This window comes from Patella vulgata, chromosome 1 (assembly GCF_932274485.2).
Source record: "Patella vulgata chromosome 1, xgPatVulg1.2, whole genome shotgun sequence".
Classification (NCBI taxonomy): domain Eukaryota; kingdom Metazoa; phylum Mollusca; class Gastropoda; family Patellidae; genus Patella; species Patella vulgata.
In genome coordinates, this window is record NC_065879.2 from 15,983,758 (window position 1) to 16,000,562 (window position 16,805).

At 38.9% G+C, this 16,805-nt stretch overlaps 1 protein-coding gene and 1 long non-coding RNA gene across 3 annotated transcripts; both read right to left on the reverse strand.

The window, feature by feature from the left end:
* Window positions 1-1,967: 1,967 nt before the first annotated feature.
* Window positions 1,968-8,612, reverse strand: LOC126826884 (uncharacterized). 2 transcript variants are annotated; one of them, XR_007682449.2, is made up of 6 exons: window positions 8,598-8,612; window positions 5,305-5,487; window positions 4,654-4,833; window positions 3,598-3,813; window positions 2,968-3,111; window positions 1,968-2,286 (listed from the first exon to the last, which is right to left on the reverse strand). It is a non-coding gene; the product is annotated as an uncharacterized LOC126826884 (long non-coding RNA). The 2 variants fall into 2 exon arrangements; XR_007682446.2 differs by lacking the exon at window positions 8,598-8,612 and adding an exon at window positions 6,252-6,333.
* Window positions 8,613-9,978: 1,366 nt separating this feature from the next.
* On the reverse strand, window positions 9,979-16,081 carry LOC126826880 (leukocyte elastase inhibitor). The gene is made up of 2 exons (XM_050555983.2): window positions 15,908-16,081; window positions 9,979-11,809 (listed from the first exon to the last, which is right to left on the reverse strand). Exon 2 carries the CDS (start codon window positions 11,803-11,805, stop codon window positions 10,675-10,677), a length of 1,131 nt encoding a protein of 376 aa, XP_050411940.1. The 5' UTR covers window positions 11,806-11,809; window positions 15,908-16,081; the 3' UTR covers window positions 9,979-10,674.
* Window positions 16,082-16,805: the final 724 nt, after the last annotated feature.

Sequence of the window (16,805 nt, forward strand, 5' to 3'; positions counted from 1 at the left end):
TTTCTGTCAGGGATCTTTAACGTCCGCATTTTTTCTCCATTAAATTGGCCGACGAAGACTTGCATTCGTAATGATTATTCAATTTTGGTCTTATCTTGACAATTCATAAGAATTATCATATCAGTAACGTGACTCGATGTTCCTCCTTAGCTGTATGTCAGTCTCTTATCTATGCAAAAAAGAAGATTACTCGACTTAATTAAATCCAACTCGGTTAAAAATGTCATAACCACCCGACACGGATATCACAATACTCAACGTCTTTATTAGGTGTTATTGTCAGGGGCGGATTGGGGCCGGGAACCGGCCCGGGCTCCCGTGTCAGAGCGGCCCCTTTTACTGACCGCGGAGCCCTGACGGGGGGTCCGGGGACTCTCCCCCTGGAAAATTTTGAAAAATGAACCCCAAATATGCGATTTGGTGGCATATCTGATTATACTCTCCGTCAAATAATATATCTCATAAATCGATTAATTTAGTCCAAAACCCCAACATGCAAGTAATTTACAACCATCAACCTGTGAAATTATCATATCGTCATATTATTAATTAACGTATTATCATTGTATCGTCAAGAGTCAAGAGAATTTAACTGGTTAAAATTCCGAATTCCGGCCCACACCCAGCACACCCGGCCCAGACAGTCTATTATACCAGCCCATTCCAGACTCCAGTGATGGCGTGGCAGCCCGTTAAAGTCACCGGCCACATACAACATGATCATCATCGCTCCATTGCCGGTTCAATACCCCCCCCCCCACCCATATAATGTTCATCAGAAAAAGTTTGTTTTTTTTTAGACGAATTGGACAAAATTATTTTTTTCATTTTTTGTCCGACCGGCCCATCAGGCGATCGCATGGACCAATCCGCCCCTGGTTATTGTGATAAATACTAATCTTAATGTCTTTGATACCTTAACGGTTGATGTTCCATCTGATATCACGATCACAAAGGTGTATTTTGTATTTTGGACAGTACATTTAATTAATCAGCAAGTTACACTATAACAATTTATTTATATAATTCAGTTGACAACTATATCCATAAATTTGATTGAAAAACGGCCCTTTGAGATCAGAATGTTGAGCAATTGTCTATGCTGAACTAGACGGCTTCATTAATAAGTGTACTCCTAAGTGTAATCTTGTTATCAGACCCACTGACAAACCATGGTTGAATTCTCAATTAAGAAAGAAGTTACGCATTCGTGTCCGTCTTCGAAAGCGTGTCAAAAGAACAAAACTAACTTCGATTTCGAGAAATCGTATTAACAATACTGACCGATTCCAAGAAATCAGGGAACTTTTGGGAAAGCGTTAAACGTCGTTTCGGTTATTCTAATCAGACTTTCCCATAATTAACAAAGGCACCGGAAGATGGCATTGCTTTCTCAGACTTTGGAAAGCCGGATTGTAAAATTCCTTCTTCGGTTCCGTATGTGACAATATCAGGGAGTGTGAGTTGCCACAATGTCCTGTGAGGCCGAAATGGGGATTAACATCCACTCGACACAAATCAGGTCATCTCGAGACTAACATAAGGTTCAATTTTAATTCAATAATTCCCTTGCGCGTAGGGGCCTTTAGCAGTGAGATGAAACCAGATGAGCCGGAGGAAATCCAGTAGGTTATACAGGCGACCCCAATCCTTGTCACGTACAAAATGGGAATCCAAATGATACCAATTGACTCAATGGCGGACCTCTGATAAAACGCACACGCGTTAACCATTCAGCCCCCACCCCCATCTAAGCACAAGTAAATGGAAGTCAACAAATATCAGAGCTCTATACAAGAAGAGTAACCGATATTTTGTCACCAATCATCGACCAACATCTTTGCTTTGTACAACTGGTAATTTGTCTTAAAGTCGGGCGTACCCCAGAGTCTAGTCCTTGGGTCGTTCTTATTCATTGTTTAAAACCCCGAAAAAATAAATCACATAAGTTTATTGACGATATACAAATATAAAAAAATATATCCCACATCTAAAATATGTAAATAAAAAAATTAAAATAAATCGAAGAATACTCATTTAAATATGTAAATTGATAAATACACCGAATTCAATTAACCCATTGTTGTATTCAAATCCGTTAACCCAAGAACACGTCAGCAGGTCGTCCTTTAGTACCAAGATCGGTAACTCTAAATACTGACCCGGCCTGATCATCAGTAATATTCACATGACCGGATGTGACGTATAGCTCATCAAAGTTCTTGCCACCCCAACAACAGGAAGTGATTTGGCTTGTGGGAAAATTGATTCTGGAAATCTCTTGGCCTGTAAATATAATGTATGGTAACATTTCACAGTTTAGTTGAAATAAGAATAATAATGAATGGATGAAATGGCGATCAACGGCCTACCTTTCGGCGCCTATACGGGTATACGGTATAGGGGAATTTTGCCCAGACACCAATTGAACTACTAAACAATTTCTGTAGAACATTCGATTCAGAATTGTTTTCGATTTCCAAACAAACAGCACCAAAACATCTGGAAGTCTAATGAATCTTGTCTTAAAATGATGAAGTTTTACTGCTTGTGTTAATGTAACATTTGCAGGTTACATACCCGCGAATCGTCCCACAGATACCCCTCACCCCACCCTTACCTACCCCCTCATCTTGGTAGAATAATCTGAACACTTCTTCGCGTAGTAATTAGAACACGATGATGGTTTGAACTTCGGGTGAAGGGGGTTCCTGTAGATCAAAGCATCGTTAGGTCTGCGCCAACTGGTAAAGACCCTTACGAGCAAGCGAATTATTGGAATTTAATTGAACCATAATGTTAGTCCCGAAATGACCTAGTTTGTGTCGAGTGGACGTTAAACGACATGCCCCCTCTCTCTCTCTCTCTCTCTCTCTCTCTCTCTCTGTCTAGTTTAGGATACTGTAAATTATAACTATTACTGCTAGACAAAAACTAGTTCATATATCTAAAAAAATAATAGCCCACCAGTTTCTGGGTCATAACGTATTATGCAGCTTCCATCATAAAATGCACACCATATTTTGTCGTCTACATCCGAGGTCATTCCATCTGGGTAACCCAAAGTCTTAATGGTGTCTTCTGGGTATTTTACCAAAACTTGTTTGTTTGCTACAAAAACAATATGATCAGCAATATTTGACTATACATCTTTATTAAACTGGGGCTGGGGCGGGGGGTGGGGTGGCCGAATGTCTAAGGCGTGCGCTTTAGATCATAAAGTCTGTCATGAATGATGTGGTTTCGATTCCTATCTTGTACGTGACAAGGAATAGGGTCGCTTGTCCAAGCTCATGGGTTTTCTCCGGGCCCTCCAGTTTCCCCCAGTGAAAATGGGCATACGTCATACAAGGACATGTTGCCTGGACGTTAACGAAATTCAGATTTTTCTTCCACCCAAACGACATGCTGCTGTTCCAACACTATTGACAGGGGACCTTCCCGGCCAATACCCAAAGCGATCGCGAGTCAGTGTCACTGGGCCACCGCGGTTCCCATTAAAAGCTCAAGGTAATGCTTGTGACTGTGTCAGACGTTATGTATTAAAAGATGGCAATGTGAAAGGGATTGACTTTCTGTTTATAACGGAATACTTACTCATGTTGCCAGTTTCAAGATCGAAATCAAAACTCCAGATTTCTCGTGGCATGGTATCAACATAAAACATCTTTGTATTATTGTGCGTCCAAGCTAAACCATTTGATATCGTGATCTTATCTAGATGACGTTTCACCTTCAAATCTTTTTCTAGGGTGTAAAGCGAGGCGACTTCCATTTCCGGAAAGACAGGCTTCTCCATGTATCCCATTGTACCTGCAATAACGAAAGTAGAATAATGACTTTTAGTCCAGTTAAACATATATTATGCAAGAGCTAAATCTGTCTATTGCAGGTCTTTCTTTAGACCTGACATGTTATCTAAATTATTAATTAGACATTAATTAACCTATCCAGACCATAATCAACTCTAGATGGCATCGCTAGCCTGCGATCTTTAGTGGATTGTGAGCCGATTTACTGCATAACTTTCCTTCACGATTTAACGATTAAATGGCTAATCGAGACTATGCTGTTTATCGTACTGACTTTAGTAATGATGATCAAGGCTAGGCGGAAATTCAATCGCTTTATTCTCGGTTCATAGTGGATTCTCTGCAAATTGCCTTTACATTATCTAGTTTTTCAAGTTCCATTTTAGATTTACATTGTAAAACAATAACTGTACTGAAGGATATCGGCGCTAGGAACGGTGGATAGTTACATGTTTATTAGAATATTACTTCCAATTTGTGTAGCTTAAAATGTTCTTGGTTAAGTTCATATAAGATATGACAGAGCCATTAGGCCTAGACTTCAACATCATCTTCATCATGCGGATACAGAGCTACGAAGGACATATATGAGACAAGCGCTTTCAGTCTTAGAAAGTTCTTCAGTAGTGTGTCTGTGATAGCACTAGGCCTCCAAGAACGAACTATACGGACTAGGAAATGCAAGAAAAAAGATTTGTGTTTGTGATTTTAGCTCCTAAAGTTTAGTGTCGGTCGGGTCAACACAGGTATTTTGGTTTTTTTCGGGGGGGGGGGGATATAATCAATAAAGAGACCTTAAATCACAGGTACACTAGAGGAAATATAAAGTTATGATAAATACCTGCCCACAAACGACCGGATGCATCACATTTCCCATCATTAAACCTATTTCTCGTTCCTTGATCCACACTAGCCAGTACTGTACGGATCCCACTCTCCCAATCCAAATGGGATAAATTTAAACCATCGCCAATAACGTACCCACCACTCTTCCGTGGCACTATTAAAGTTGTGGGAACATCTGTAGATAAATTATTCTATATACACTTATATTGCCATGCCATATAAGGAGTGTTCTTGAAAGAGTAAGGATATAATGCCATTTGTTCGACACCTTTCACGCCACATGACGTGGTTAAGGTTGGCGTCCTCCTGGTAATCTTGACCGCTTAACTTCATTTGTCGTGTGTAGTCCTGCTTCTACACTCGTGATTTTCTTCCCAATTATTTAACTTTTCAATAATAGACACCCCTCGACCCACCACCACCCGGCGGAATATCTCATACGTTTTTGATATTTGTATTTGTTATTTGCACGTCATCTACCTTAGTATTGTTATTGCGTCAGCATACTATAGTGTTGTATGTTATCTTTCTTTGTATTTTTATCACAATAGCTTACCATAATGTCGCATGTTATCTAGTCTTGTATTTTTGTTGTTTTAGCTTACCATAGTAACGCATGTTATCTGTTTTTGTTGCATTAGCTTACCATAGTGTCGCATGTCATCTATCTTCGTTAAGGTATTATATCGGTGAAGGTTTCCTGCCTGCAGATCGACATACAGGAGTGTCTGGGTTTCTGGATCCCAGTGTGGTCCCTCACCAACAGTTGTCGCAACATTCTTAATGAACGTTTCTACCTTGTAAGGCATATTATGGGTTGCTGCAGGCGCTAAAAACAACAAAAGTAAATCTATCGGGATTTGTCATGAACGGAGTAGAATCTAAATCAATGAATGAAATGACGTTTAATGTCGTTCCTTCCTGCACCAACCTGGATGATAAAGACGGACATACGTTTCATAGAATCACACCTGCGAGAGGTTCGTTTACGTGCAAGTCTAAAGATACACAGAACTATAACTAGACGATTGTTCTTGCCCTGGACTATGGAAAGCCAGGCTAAGAATTCCGGGTCCATGTTTTAACACAACCTGTCCAAGTTGAACATCTAGACATACTTTTCTTGTCAGCCTCATAGGATTAATTTAAAAAAAAAAATATCTCAGAACTGTGCTTAAACAATCGAATAAATGAATGAAATAGGGTTTAACGTCCTATTTTTCCAACTGTGGTAATGAAGACCGGCATAGGACAACTGTCAAGGTTTCTTTTACGCCAACCTTTTTGGTCGTGTGCCAAAGCTTTACTTATTGACGTACTACGCTACTGTGCTCCCTTGAACAATCGAAATAACACGGTCCTATTCAATACTTACTGAATCTATTGAAATAATCACTCTTTCTCGAACACCCAATAACACATCTCATTTGTTGTACTTTTTCATTGATTATTTTGATATCATTATTGAAATATCAAGAAAAATGAATGCGTGATAATTTTTATATTATTACATGTTATTGAAATGCATCGAGATATTTTGTTCCTTCTCCTCCACACAAAAAATAAACTTTTTCTCGATTTCGACAAACCTACCTTCTAACGACGTATTCAGCTCCAGACTGAACTAATATTATCTCGACCTTTCAAGTTATTTCACCCTCGACCCCTCAATTCTGCCGAGTTGTCAATTTTATTGACATAGTAATATTAGTGAAGGTCAGGGAAGATATATTTTACCAAAACGTTCTGACATTATTTATGTAATCAGGGGCCTAGTTTCATTTGTAACAGGGTTATACACGCGCCACGTACTGTTCGATGATTTTATTATCAACAGAAAAGAAATGAAACAGAGTTTAACGTCCTGCTGTTCTGCTCCAACTGGGCTAATGAAGACGGGCACACGCCATACAGTGTATTATGTCAACGGTTCTTTTACGTGCACGACAGTCTGTACATTGGACCTCGACTAAATAGCTATACATCACAGTGGGTTATGACAGCGACACTATGGTATATTCTTATATCGAATTCCAGCTGCCAGCGGTTATTTTACGTGCACGCCAATGTGTATAAGGGACCTCGGTTTTTCGTCGCGTCCGAACGACTATACGTTGTTTCTTGTCCCTATGTCCTGCATAATTAACCACGGGAATCCATGAGACCTCCTGAGCCACCGCGGCGCCTACGGTTAACAGGGAAGGAGACGAGTATATACATATAAAACATTCTGTCGTTATATAACTATGACGTCAAGAGCCAAGAAAGAAGATTTAAAACACCAGAAGCTGTATCACGTTAGCTACATTTTTCCTAGTCCACCAGCGTACGTACTAGATCAACGAAGACAGCCGCCTGTGTTCGTTGCCATGTAATGTAGCTGATAATATCCACTATGTCCTCTCCTATCACTTCCCAAGGTCTAATGTCATCGTCCTGATGGAATTTGTTTTATAAGGCTTCAATATAATGAGATTGCTCCTCGAGTGAATCCAGCTGGGAGCAAATAGTCACCATCAGATGGTCAGCCATACAACTTGGAGCTAGTGGTCACCCATACATCTGGGAGCAGGTAGTCAATCTAACAATTAGGAGCGGATGGTCACCCGTACAACTTGGAGCAGGTGGTCACCCATACATCTGGGAGCAGGTAGTCAATCTAACAATTAGGAGCGGATGGTCACCCGTACAACTTGGAGCTGGTGGTCACTCATACAACTGGGAGCAGGTAGTCAATATAACAATTAGGAGCGGATGGTCACTCGTATAACGTGGAGCTGGTTGTCACCCATACAACCGTGAGTAGGTCGTCAATCTAACAATTAGGAGCGGATGGTCACTCGTACAACTTGGAGCTAGTGTTCACCCATATAACTGGGAGCAGGTAGTCAATCTAACAATTAAGAGCGGATGGTCACCAGTACAACTTGGAGCTGGTGGTCACCCATACAACTGGGAGTAGGTAGTCAGTCTAACAATTAGGGGATGGTGGTCACCCGTACAACTTGGAGCAGGTGGTCACCCATACAACTGGGAGTAGGTAGTCAATCTAACAATTAGGGTTGGTGGTCACCCGTACAACTATGATCGTAAATAATACCAGTCGTTCTAACTTGGGCACGTAATATCCCCGGACACTTGGACGTCCATATCAGGAGCCGAATCGATTGGGTACAAAACAACACACATAAGCGCCTGAGTTCTTCTTGTGAACACGTTAGTATAAAGTAGATCAAGTAGTATATAGGGACAATAAAGATTGGACGATAAAATAAATAAAACTGAAATATAAGATTTTGTCGAACAGACATAATGTTGACAGTCGTACTGTTCGATATTATATACCCTACTTTAGTAACAGCCGTCCTTGATTATTTTACTGCTGTCAATCGTAATATATATTACAAACAGCTGACCTTGTTTATTTTCCAGTCGGAGCAGAACAGTAGGACGTTAAACCCCATTTCATTTATTTTACTGATATGATGACTAGGTGTGTGTGGCTTCAAAACACTACAAATACGACAAATGCTGCGATGTATCGACTGGTCGTAACAACTCTGATGTCTTAGATTTTGTGATCGGTATTACTGGGATTGATTAACAAGTCATCCAAATATTACCTCAATTCTTAACTATACAACGTTATCGTCCCTGTCACCGAGACTTTGTGAAATTACGATGTAGACTAGTACATTACCAACCAAAACGATGGCACAAAAAACAGAAGGTGCCGGGTTCGATTTCTGTGTTGGTCGAGGGGTTTCCTCGGGCAAGGCATCTCCTGTCAATGGCGGAGGACATATGAGCTGGCAGGAAACACTGTCCAGCTGTTCGGTAGAATAAAAAAAATCGAGGTCCAAGGTACACATATGTGAGCACGCAAAAGAGTATATCTTCACCTAACAAAATAAAAATTCACACATCTTAAATACCCACCTTTGTACTGAAAGCAACAAAAGATGCCAAATGATATATTGCTGTTTTAGGACAGGACTATATATATATAGTTTGTTTGCATGTGGAAACACTTGTATGTTACGTATACATTACAACAACGAAATAATATATGCCTTGGCAAACAAACATTGGGTTTTTGATTTCTCAAATTTATGCAAGATCAGCTCAACTAGATATTAAGATATACTTATCTCATACAAATATATAATTACTAGCGGGCACAAATATTACTATAGATGTAGCACGGTGTTATCTCGAAGACTGTAGAGTCTGGACGGAACAGGCGAATATGGTATACTCGGAGACCTATAAAAATATAAATGATCTCGCATAGTGTTTGAAGGCCATGTTTAGTCTTAAATCGAAGTAGTTTGTGATGAATTGGTAAGATTACCACAAAACCCAATCTGCGCATAAGTTAGGATATACATCTTCTCGAGAAATGATGATTTACAGCTAGTTTTCAAAACTTGGAGAGAATCCCCCATCCCCACCCTTTAGTGTGCGGGCCACTAGCGGGGACAGTCGTATGGGCCTGGGGATATTTGAGCAGGTCTACTCTACAGAAAAGTTGGTATAGCTAATTTCAAAGACGTACGCACGCCATGCACTTTGCTGTAAGGGAAAATGTTGTCCTAACAGTGATGCTAAAATATATTCCAATTTCGATTTCCAACTATCCATGGAAAACACGGGTGCTCGATCTGTCGACCTATTCTAATAGCCAGGTGCGTTTTCCGTGCCAGATCCTCCTTCCTGCACCAATGACAAATGGTAAACAGTAACTACAAAGCACGCCCTGTTTAGTGAGCAAGTGCTATAATAACAGTGTCAACACCATTCTATTCACCGTTACAGATTATAATAGTTTGTGGAACAAGAAACAAGAGAAATGTTATGGACACGCCCTTTGATATTCATACATAAAGCCTGGACCTGACGACCCCGCTCCGTATACAAGCACACTGATGCGTTAATTAGGTATATCAAAAAGCCAATAAAGCTCCGAAAAATACCGATAACATCAGACTAGTAAAGAGGAGAAAGAAAGAAATTGGGTTTAACGTCCACTCGACTCATGCTAGGTAATTTTGGGACTAACACAGGGTTAATTTTTATTTTAATAATTCGCTTGTGCGTAGGGGTCTTTAGCAGTGAGAGGAAACCGGTGCACCCGGAGGAAACCCACGAGGTTGGACAGGCGACCCTACTTCTTGTCACGTACAACCGGGGATTCAAGACTAGTAAAGGGGAGTGTCTCTTGGGGCGTTCGAATTATAGATTAACACGTTATTAATTCATATGGTAGTATTATTGTTATTCATTACAGTATTATTACATTTACATCGAAATGGTGTGTTTATAATGTTGTATACAAACGAAATAGGTTAATTAAAGGGACATTATGGAAGATTAGCTAAAGAGCTTGTACTTCGCAATATAATAGTTAAAAAATAGATAATGTAAAGGGGATGAGCTGAAAATTTCAGTCAAATTGCTCTACTCTAAACTGAGATATTACCTTTTGAATTTTAGGTCTAGCCTCGCTCATCATTGGTACGATAAAAACATACTCTCGATTATCCATTTTGGATTAAATCATTAATGAGCGTTGAGCAACAAATCGGATTCAAGTCCAGTGAAACTCTGACACATAAGACGGCATCCAGGGTTGGTTAAGGTTTGTTCATGTTATTAAATGTCTAATTAATAGTTTATATGACATTTCAAGCCCCAAAAAGGCCTGCAATAGGCAGATTTAGGTCTTGCATAATGTATTTTTAATGTCCTCAAGGGGATCCTGATTAGATAAATACGAAGTATTTTAAAGGGGAACTTAAACTATTGACAAGGTCCTGATTAGGTAAATCTGAAAATCAAATAAAGCGACATACATGTTTTAACCTTTCATTTAAAAGTTGTATGCATTTAATAGTGACTTATCCACCGCACATTCTTAATACGGTCGGAAGGCCAGTGTTCAATTAAAGGCGTCTATGGTTATCTTAAATTCATTTGACGATGATTATGTCCCTTTAATACGACGGTCTTCGAACTAGACTAAACCAGGTTGAACTAATCGACCCAAAAACAGAATCATATCGGTCGAGTTGTCTTTGATGTAAAATAAGAATGGGTGATCGGCGGTAAAGCTGGGTGGTAACATCTTTGTGGAGATGCCTACTGCTCCAGCAGCTGCCGCCTCACTTCCCTCTTCGTTTACGACAATGAATGTCTTGTGGAAAACATCAGAAACAAAGAGGTTTCTGGTGCCATCGATCTTTGATAAATCCGCCTTTCCTGCAATAAAAGCTTCCTCGATCCCCATCGAAGTCAGACTGTCTATCAACGTCATAGATGACTCAATGCTAAACCGTGGTATACGAATCTCAACTTCATCAACTGACATTTCCGTCTGAAGTTTGGATAAAGCTGCTGAATCGAGCTTCGCCTCTAAGTCTTTTAACCCATCCATTACTAGTGGAAGCACTATAAGCATACTCAGGTCTTTGTTTTGATACGGGATTTCTAGTATCTGACAATTTAGGGAAGCAGAGTAACCGAAGTTGAATTTCGCTTCTTTCCTCATAAAATTGACCTCTAGTGACTCATTCTCATTCAAATGAAACGAATCTTTTATTGTAGTAGCCCTATCAAATTTGACGTCCCAGTCGCCTTTAAAGTAGATGGCGTTCACCAGTACCAGGGCAGTATCAGAGGACAGCGATCCTTGAGGAATCAGTTCTTGTATTTTTCCTTTTGTTTCCCCTTCCACCCATTGATTAATTGTTGTTCGCCCGGCCTCGGCATCGTCTTCAAATCTCAAAGTTACGGCTTCGGCGTTGAAGTTAGTTTTACAGCTCTGCTTGAAGTCCTCTAAAACGGTTCCCTTGGATTGTAGATAAAGCCGGTTGGCAATATTAAAATATTTTAAAGGAACTTTGTTGATAAACTGTTGGTAAGCTTCTTGGGTGCCTTCTTTCAAACCATCCAATTTTAAGGCAGACTCGAATTGTTGTTTGGTATTGCCTGCAGCTCCTACATAGGTCATTGAGAGTATACTATGAAGACAGAATGGTGATATAAACACATTTTGAGGACTTTTTGGAGACGTAACCACCGACTTGTACAGATTTAACCCAAAGTCGTTGCTGGCTGTGGACAGAGACCCGACAACACCCGCCATTATTCTGAAAGAACAAAAGAAATGTTGATACAATCATTGGTTTCTTTCCTATCCCAATCTATAATGAATTACATGTATTAATGAAATGAAATGAATGGGGTCCGACATTGTTGAACTAGGGGGTTGGATGGCTGAATGGTTAGCACGTGCGCGCTGTATCATAAGGTATGTCATTGAGTCAACTGGTGTGATTTCGATTCCCCGTTCTACGTGACAAGGAGTAGGGTCTGGTGTCCAACCTCGTGGGTCTTCTCCGGGTCCATCGACTTTCCTCCCACTGCTAAAGACTACTACGCGCAAGCAAATTGTTGAAATAAAATTGAACCATGTGTTAGTGCCGAAATGACATAGTTTGTGTCGAGTGGACGTTACTCGCCCCCCCCCCTCTCTCTCTCTCTGGCATTGACCTGTCTAAGAGGATACTTGTTGAAACGTTGCACTATTAAATTTGCTAGTGATTGTTATCCAGTGATTGTTATATTGCTAAACTAACCAAGATCAAGCAAGGTGAGCATACGCTATGCAGTGTGATATGTGATATGTGGAAAAGCTTCCCTTATTCTTCGTCCAGTTACTACTGCCAACATGTACACAAAGCCTCTGCGTCGCGTACTATACGAATGATTAGACGCTATTGGCTCTCAAGACCCGCACCTTACACCAGTGACAAGGGTACAACCAAGCCGGAAAATCGCCAGGAAACTGGGATCGAACATATGATTTTAAATTCCGAAAAGTAAAAGGTTGAACCCCCTCATTTTATTTCAGGTCCACGATCCTTTAAGATATTGCATAATAAACGTTTAGATTAACATGTATTAACGTTATAAGTACATGTTATCGGGGGCTGATTGGTTTGCGCGTGCGCGTTGTATCATAAGGTCTGTCATTGAGTTAACTGGCGTGATTTCGACTCGCCAGTTCTACGTGACAAGGAGTAGGGTCGCCTGTTCAACCTCGTGGGTTTTCTCTGGGTCCTCCGGTTTCCTCCCACTGCTAAAGGCCCCTGCGCGCAAGCGAATTATTGGAATAAAATTGAGCCATATGTTAGTCCCGAAATGACCTAGTTTGTATCTAGTGGACGTTAAACCCCATTTTTCTCTCTCTCACGTTATCAGATATGATTTTAAGTGCAGAAAAGTAAAAGGTTGAACCCGGTTATATTTAATATCAGTGATACCTAAAGATAATGCATATTAAACGTAATGGGGCTAATGAAGCCCAAACATATATACCAAAAAAAAGAATTCTTGTTAAAGGAGCTAGACCTCTTAGCCAATATTTTCTTTAATGTTTGAAATTAAAAAGTCTATAATTAGAATTCAATATTGGTCCAATTAATCAATATTGATGTTATTATCTTTCTATAAAAGTATGGGGCCATAATATCCAATATTTAAGACACAGTGGACATTTTAAAATCAGTACACGAGTCGTATATTCTATGGTTCGGTTGTTATTTGTAATGAATAAATAACACATATCCTACAAGGCAATACGGAAGTAATTAGTAATGGCTGATCACCAGGAACAATTAAACAACTGACACTTAATTTCACCTAACACACTTCGTTTTTAAAATTGAATACAACTCATTTTACACACACTCATATTACATTAATATTTTCTTTTAAACCCATGTTTGTCTATATTAAGATTCCGAAAAATAGACCCGTACACCCTTTAATATTTACATATTATTGTCTAAATTGTAATACTATTTTTGGCAGATTTTGTGAAATGGCACTTGTCCACCTTATGCAATAGCATCCTCAATTCCCGAAGATCCTGCTTAGTGAGTCAGTGCCTTAGTTACGGACCTACAATGACGGTTATTTTTTAATCATTGACAGGTCCTACTTGTAATCTAGATAACACACACACATACACATGTATGGCCTAGAAATGAGATAATATAACTCTACTTAACTTAAAGGAGCTAAGTCGCTAATATTTGGGATCTAGAAATTGATACAAATGGGTCGCAATGCATATACTAATTTACTATAAATGTATACAAACTGATTTACATTCAATCGTTTCCGTTTTGTCTCTAATTCCAAATAAGTTATCGACACAAGTCTCAATCGAATGGCAATCTCTAGCGCCTCAATTATTCCAGTCTACACCCATAGCATGCTCTCCAGATAAGAATATGACGTCACCGGATGACATGACTTGTGGGAAGCGACAATTATACAAATCAGAATAATGTGTTGTCATAAATCAGCCTTTAATCAAAGAAATTGTTGAATATGCATTTTAATTTATACATTTAAGCCTTATAATTGCTTTCGAAACTTTTGGATACTGTCCATTGTTTATCCCATTTACCCTAAACAAGAGTTATCGCGCAAGTCAAGAATCATTAAGTTTGTGGGTGTGCAGGTATATGTGGGACAGAATGGAGTTCAACACCCACTTGACTAACTTGTGTAGGGAGAAAGAGAGAGAACTTTAGTTTAACTTCCACTCGAGAAACACTAAGTCATTTTGGGATTCAATAAATCGCTAGGGCTTAGGACACTGTATGGCCCAAAGACAACCTTCGGGGTCGGACAGGCGATTCCACTACCTAGGTTATTTCGGGACTAATATATGGTTCAATTTTATTTCAAAAATTGGGTTGAAACAATAAGTTTGTAGAGGACCTACCATAATAACACATGCTATATTATAACACAATATAACTCCATTGATAACAAATTATCTGTAAGGCATGTGGTGATAGGAAACACAGCATTATGGATAACATTCACTAGCAACTTTAAAACTGCAACGTTTCAACAAGTATCGTCTTAGACAGGTTGATGTCAGGCAAAAATGACGCCGATCTTTAGTCAAGGATAACAAACTATGTATATACTTTGGAAACCATACTTTGGACACTAAGAAATTGAATCAAAATTTATTGTATTAACTATTTTTTAGCATGAGCAATGCTATATCAGTGGACAGCATTGGCGGCCATCTTGGATTTTTGTATGAACCAAAGATTTCAGTGAAATAAAAATACAAATGTGGATTCATTGACCTCAAATACCTGTGCCTCGAAACCAAAATTATAATCATATCACACTCAGACCTAGAGTTATAGCAATTTATGTAAGTGCGGCCATCTTGGATTTAAATGTATTAAAGTACCTACTGTTACTTTTTATGACTTAATTATCTTTCTGTATCATAAAAGGCCACACTCCGTTGCAAAAAGAAAATGAATAGGTAAAAACAACTCTCAGAAATAGCGTTTTAGCTATTCTGGTAGCAATTGTGGATTTTTAGCCGAAATCTTGGATTTAAAGAAAATTTCAGGGTGGCCCACAAGCTTATTTGAAAGAGTATGTTCCAATGTATATAAAGCCCGTGAGAAAACCTTAGCTAAAAACGGCGCCATTTTTGCCTGGCATGGGCTCAAAGTAAAGGATAATATGATACAAATAGCTGGGAGTGAGCATTTATCTATAAAAGCATAAAAGAGGTCACAAAGACAAGAATACATTAAAAGTTATGATTAGAAGCTCGAGGTTGACAAAAGCTTAAATATACACTATGTAAGATTTAGATAAGAACTAGCCATTCTGAATATAATAGTTCGAAAATAGATAATGCAAAATAAATATATTGAAAATGTCATTCAAAGATATTAGCCTTTGAAGGTTTGGCAAGACGTGTGTATTAATTGCATCCACCGTACTGGTTGTTTGGAGCTAAGCCCCACTTCTCCATTTTAAATTAAATTAAAGCGAAGTCTCGATTATCCACCAACTAACCGCCAAGGTGATTTAATTAGTTAGTGGGCGCGGTGTTCTAATCTACTTTATATCGGATAATAGTTGATATAAGATTTCAGGCCTAAAGAAAGACCTGCGGTAGGCAGATTTAGCTTATGACACTAGTGTTACTTTAAGACGAGATAGATTGTTTCTAAGAACGACTCCACGGGAGGTAGACTATATACGTATACGATCGTTACAGATATATGATGCATACAATTAACACAATATATAATAGCATGTTACTCTATTCATATTACCAGTGCGCACACTGATATCACTCTGCGGTTTGTATTTAACTTCATTTTAAACAAGGTTTTAATACTTACATATATTGTTATATCCTGTGAACTTGTATCTCACTACCGGAATAATTGAGAATTGTTGTACAGTTTTAATCAATAAACGGCCCACGTTACTTCGATATTAATTTAGTACATGACATTTATGATATTGAAAGTACTGAATGGTCGTAAAATAGCCTACTTGAGATCAACTCTAGAAGCCGTTGGGTCGGGAGTAGCATGTCATTTTTATTGATACTTATAGTCATTATGAATGGGTGTAGTCCCCTAGATGACGATATGTTATGAGTAATGTTATCAGTTATGGAAAGGCGTAGTAATCAAGTGAGGTTGGGTGGCTGAATGGTTGAACGCATGCACGTTGGGTCGCCTGTCTAACCTGATCAGTTATCTACGGTTCCTCCGGTTGACTGCCACAGCTAAAAACCTATGCGCACAAGCGAATTATTGCAATACAATTGAAACATATATTAGTCCCAGAAAGATAAAAAAAAAAAGAAAAGTGTAAAATAATATAAACATAGTATTTAAGAAACGAATAATATAGATTAGCATTATTTAACTTCGATCGACATTTAACTTGGCGTGCCTGTTGCTTGGATCATTGTGATTCCAATATGGCATTGATGACGTCATTCGTGCTTCATGGGTCGCATGGTAGTATCGTAATTGTTACATTTATGTAAAAATATTGCCAATTACTTTATCTAAGTAATAAATTAAATTTATTGTAGTAAGTATATCAGCATAGCAATTTCTAGATGAAGAGTTAGAATTATGTCGCATATTCCGCCCCATACTAAACAACATGAGAAACGTTATTACAGGGCGCGGTCATAAAACAAAAATAAGAACAAAAAAACCAAAAAAACAACTAAATAAAGCAGAACATGTAAAATAATATAAATGACGGATACACTTT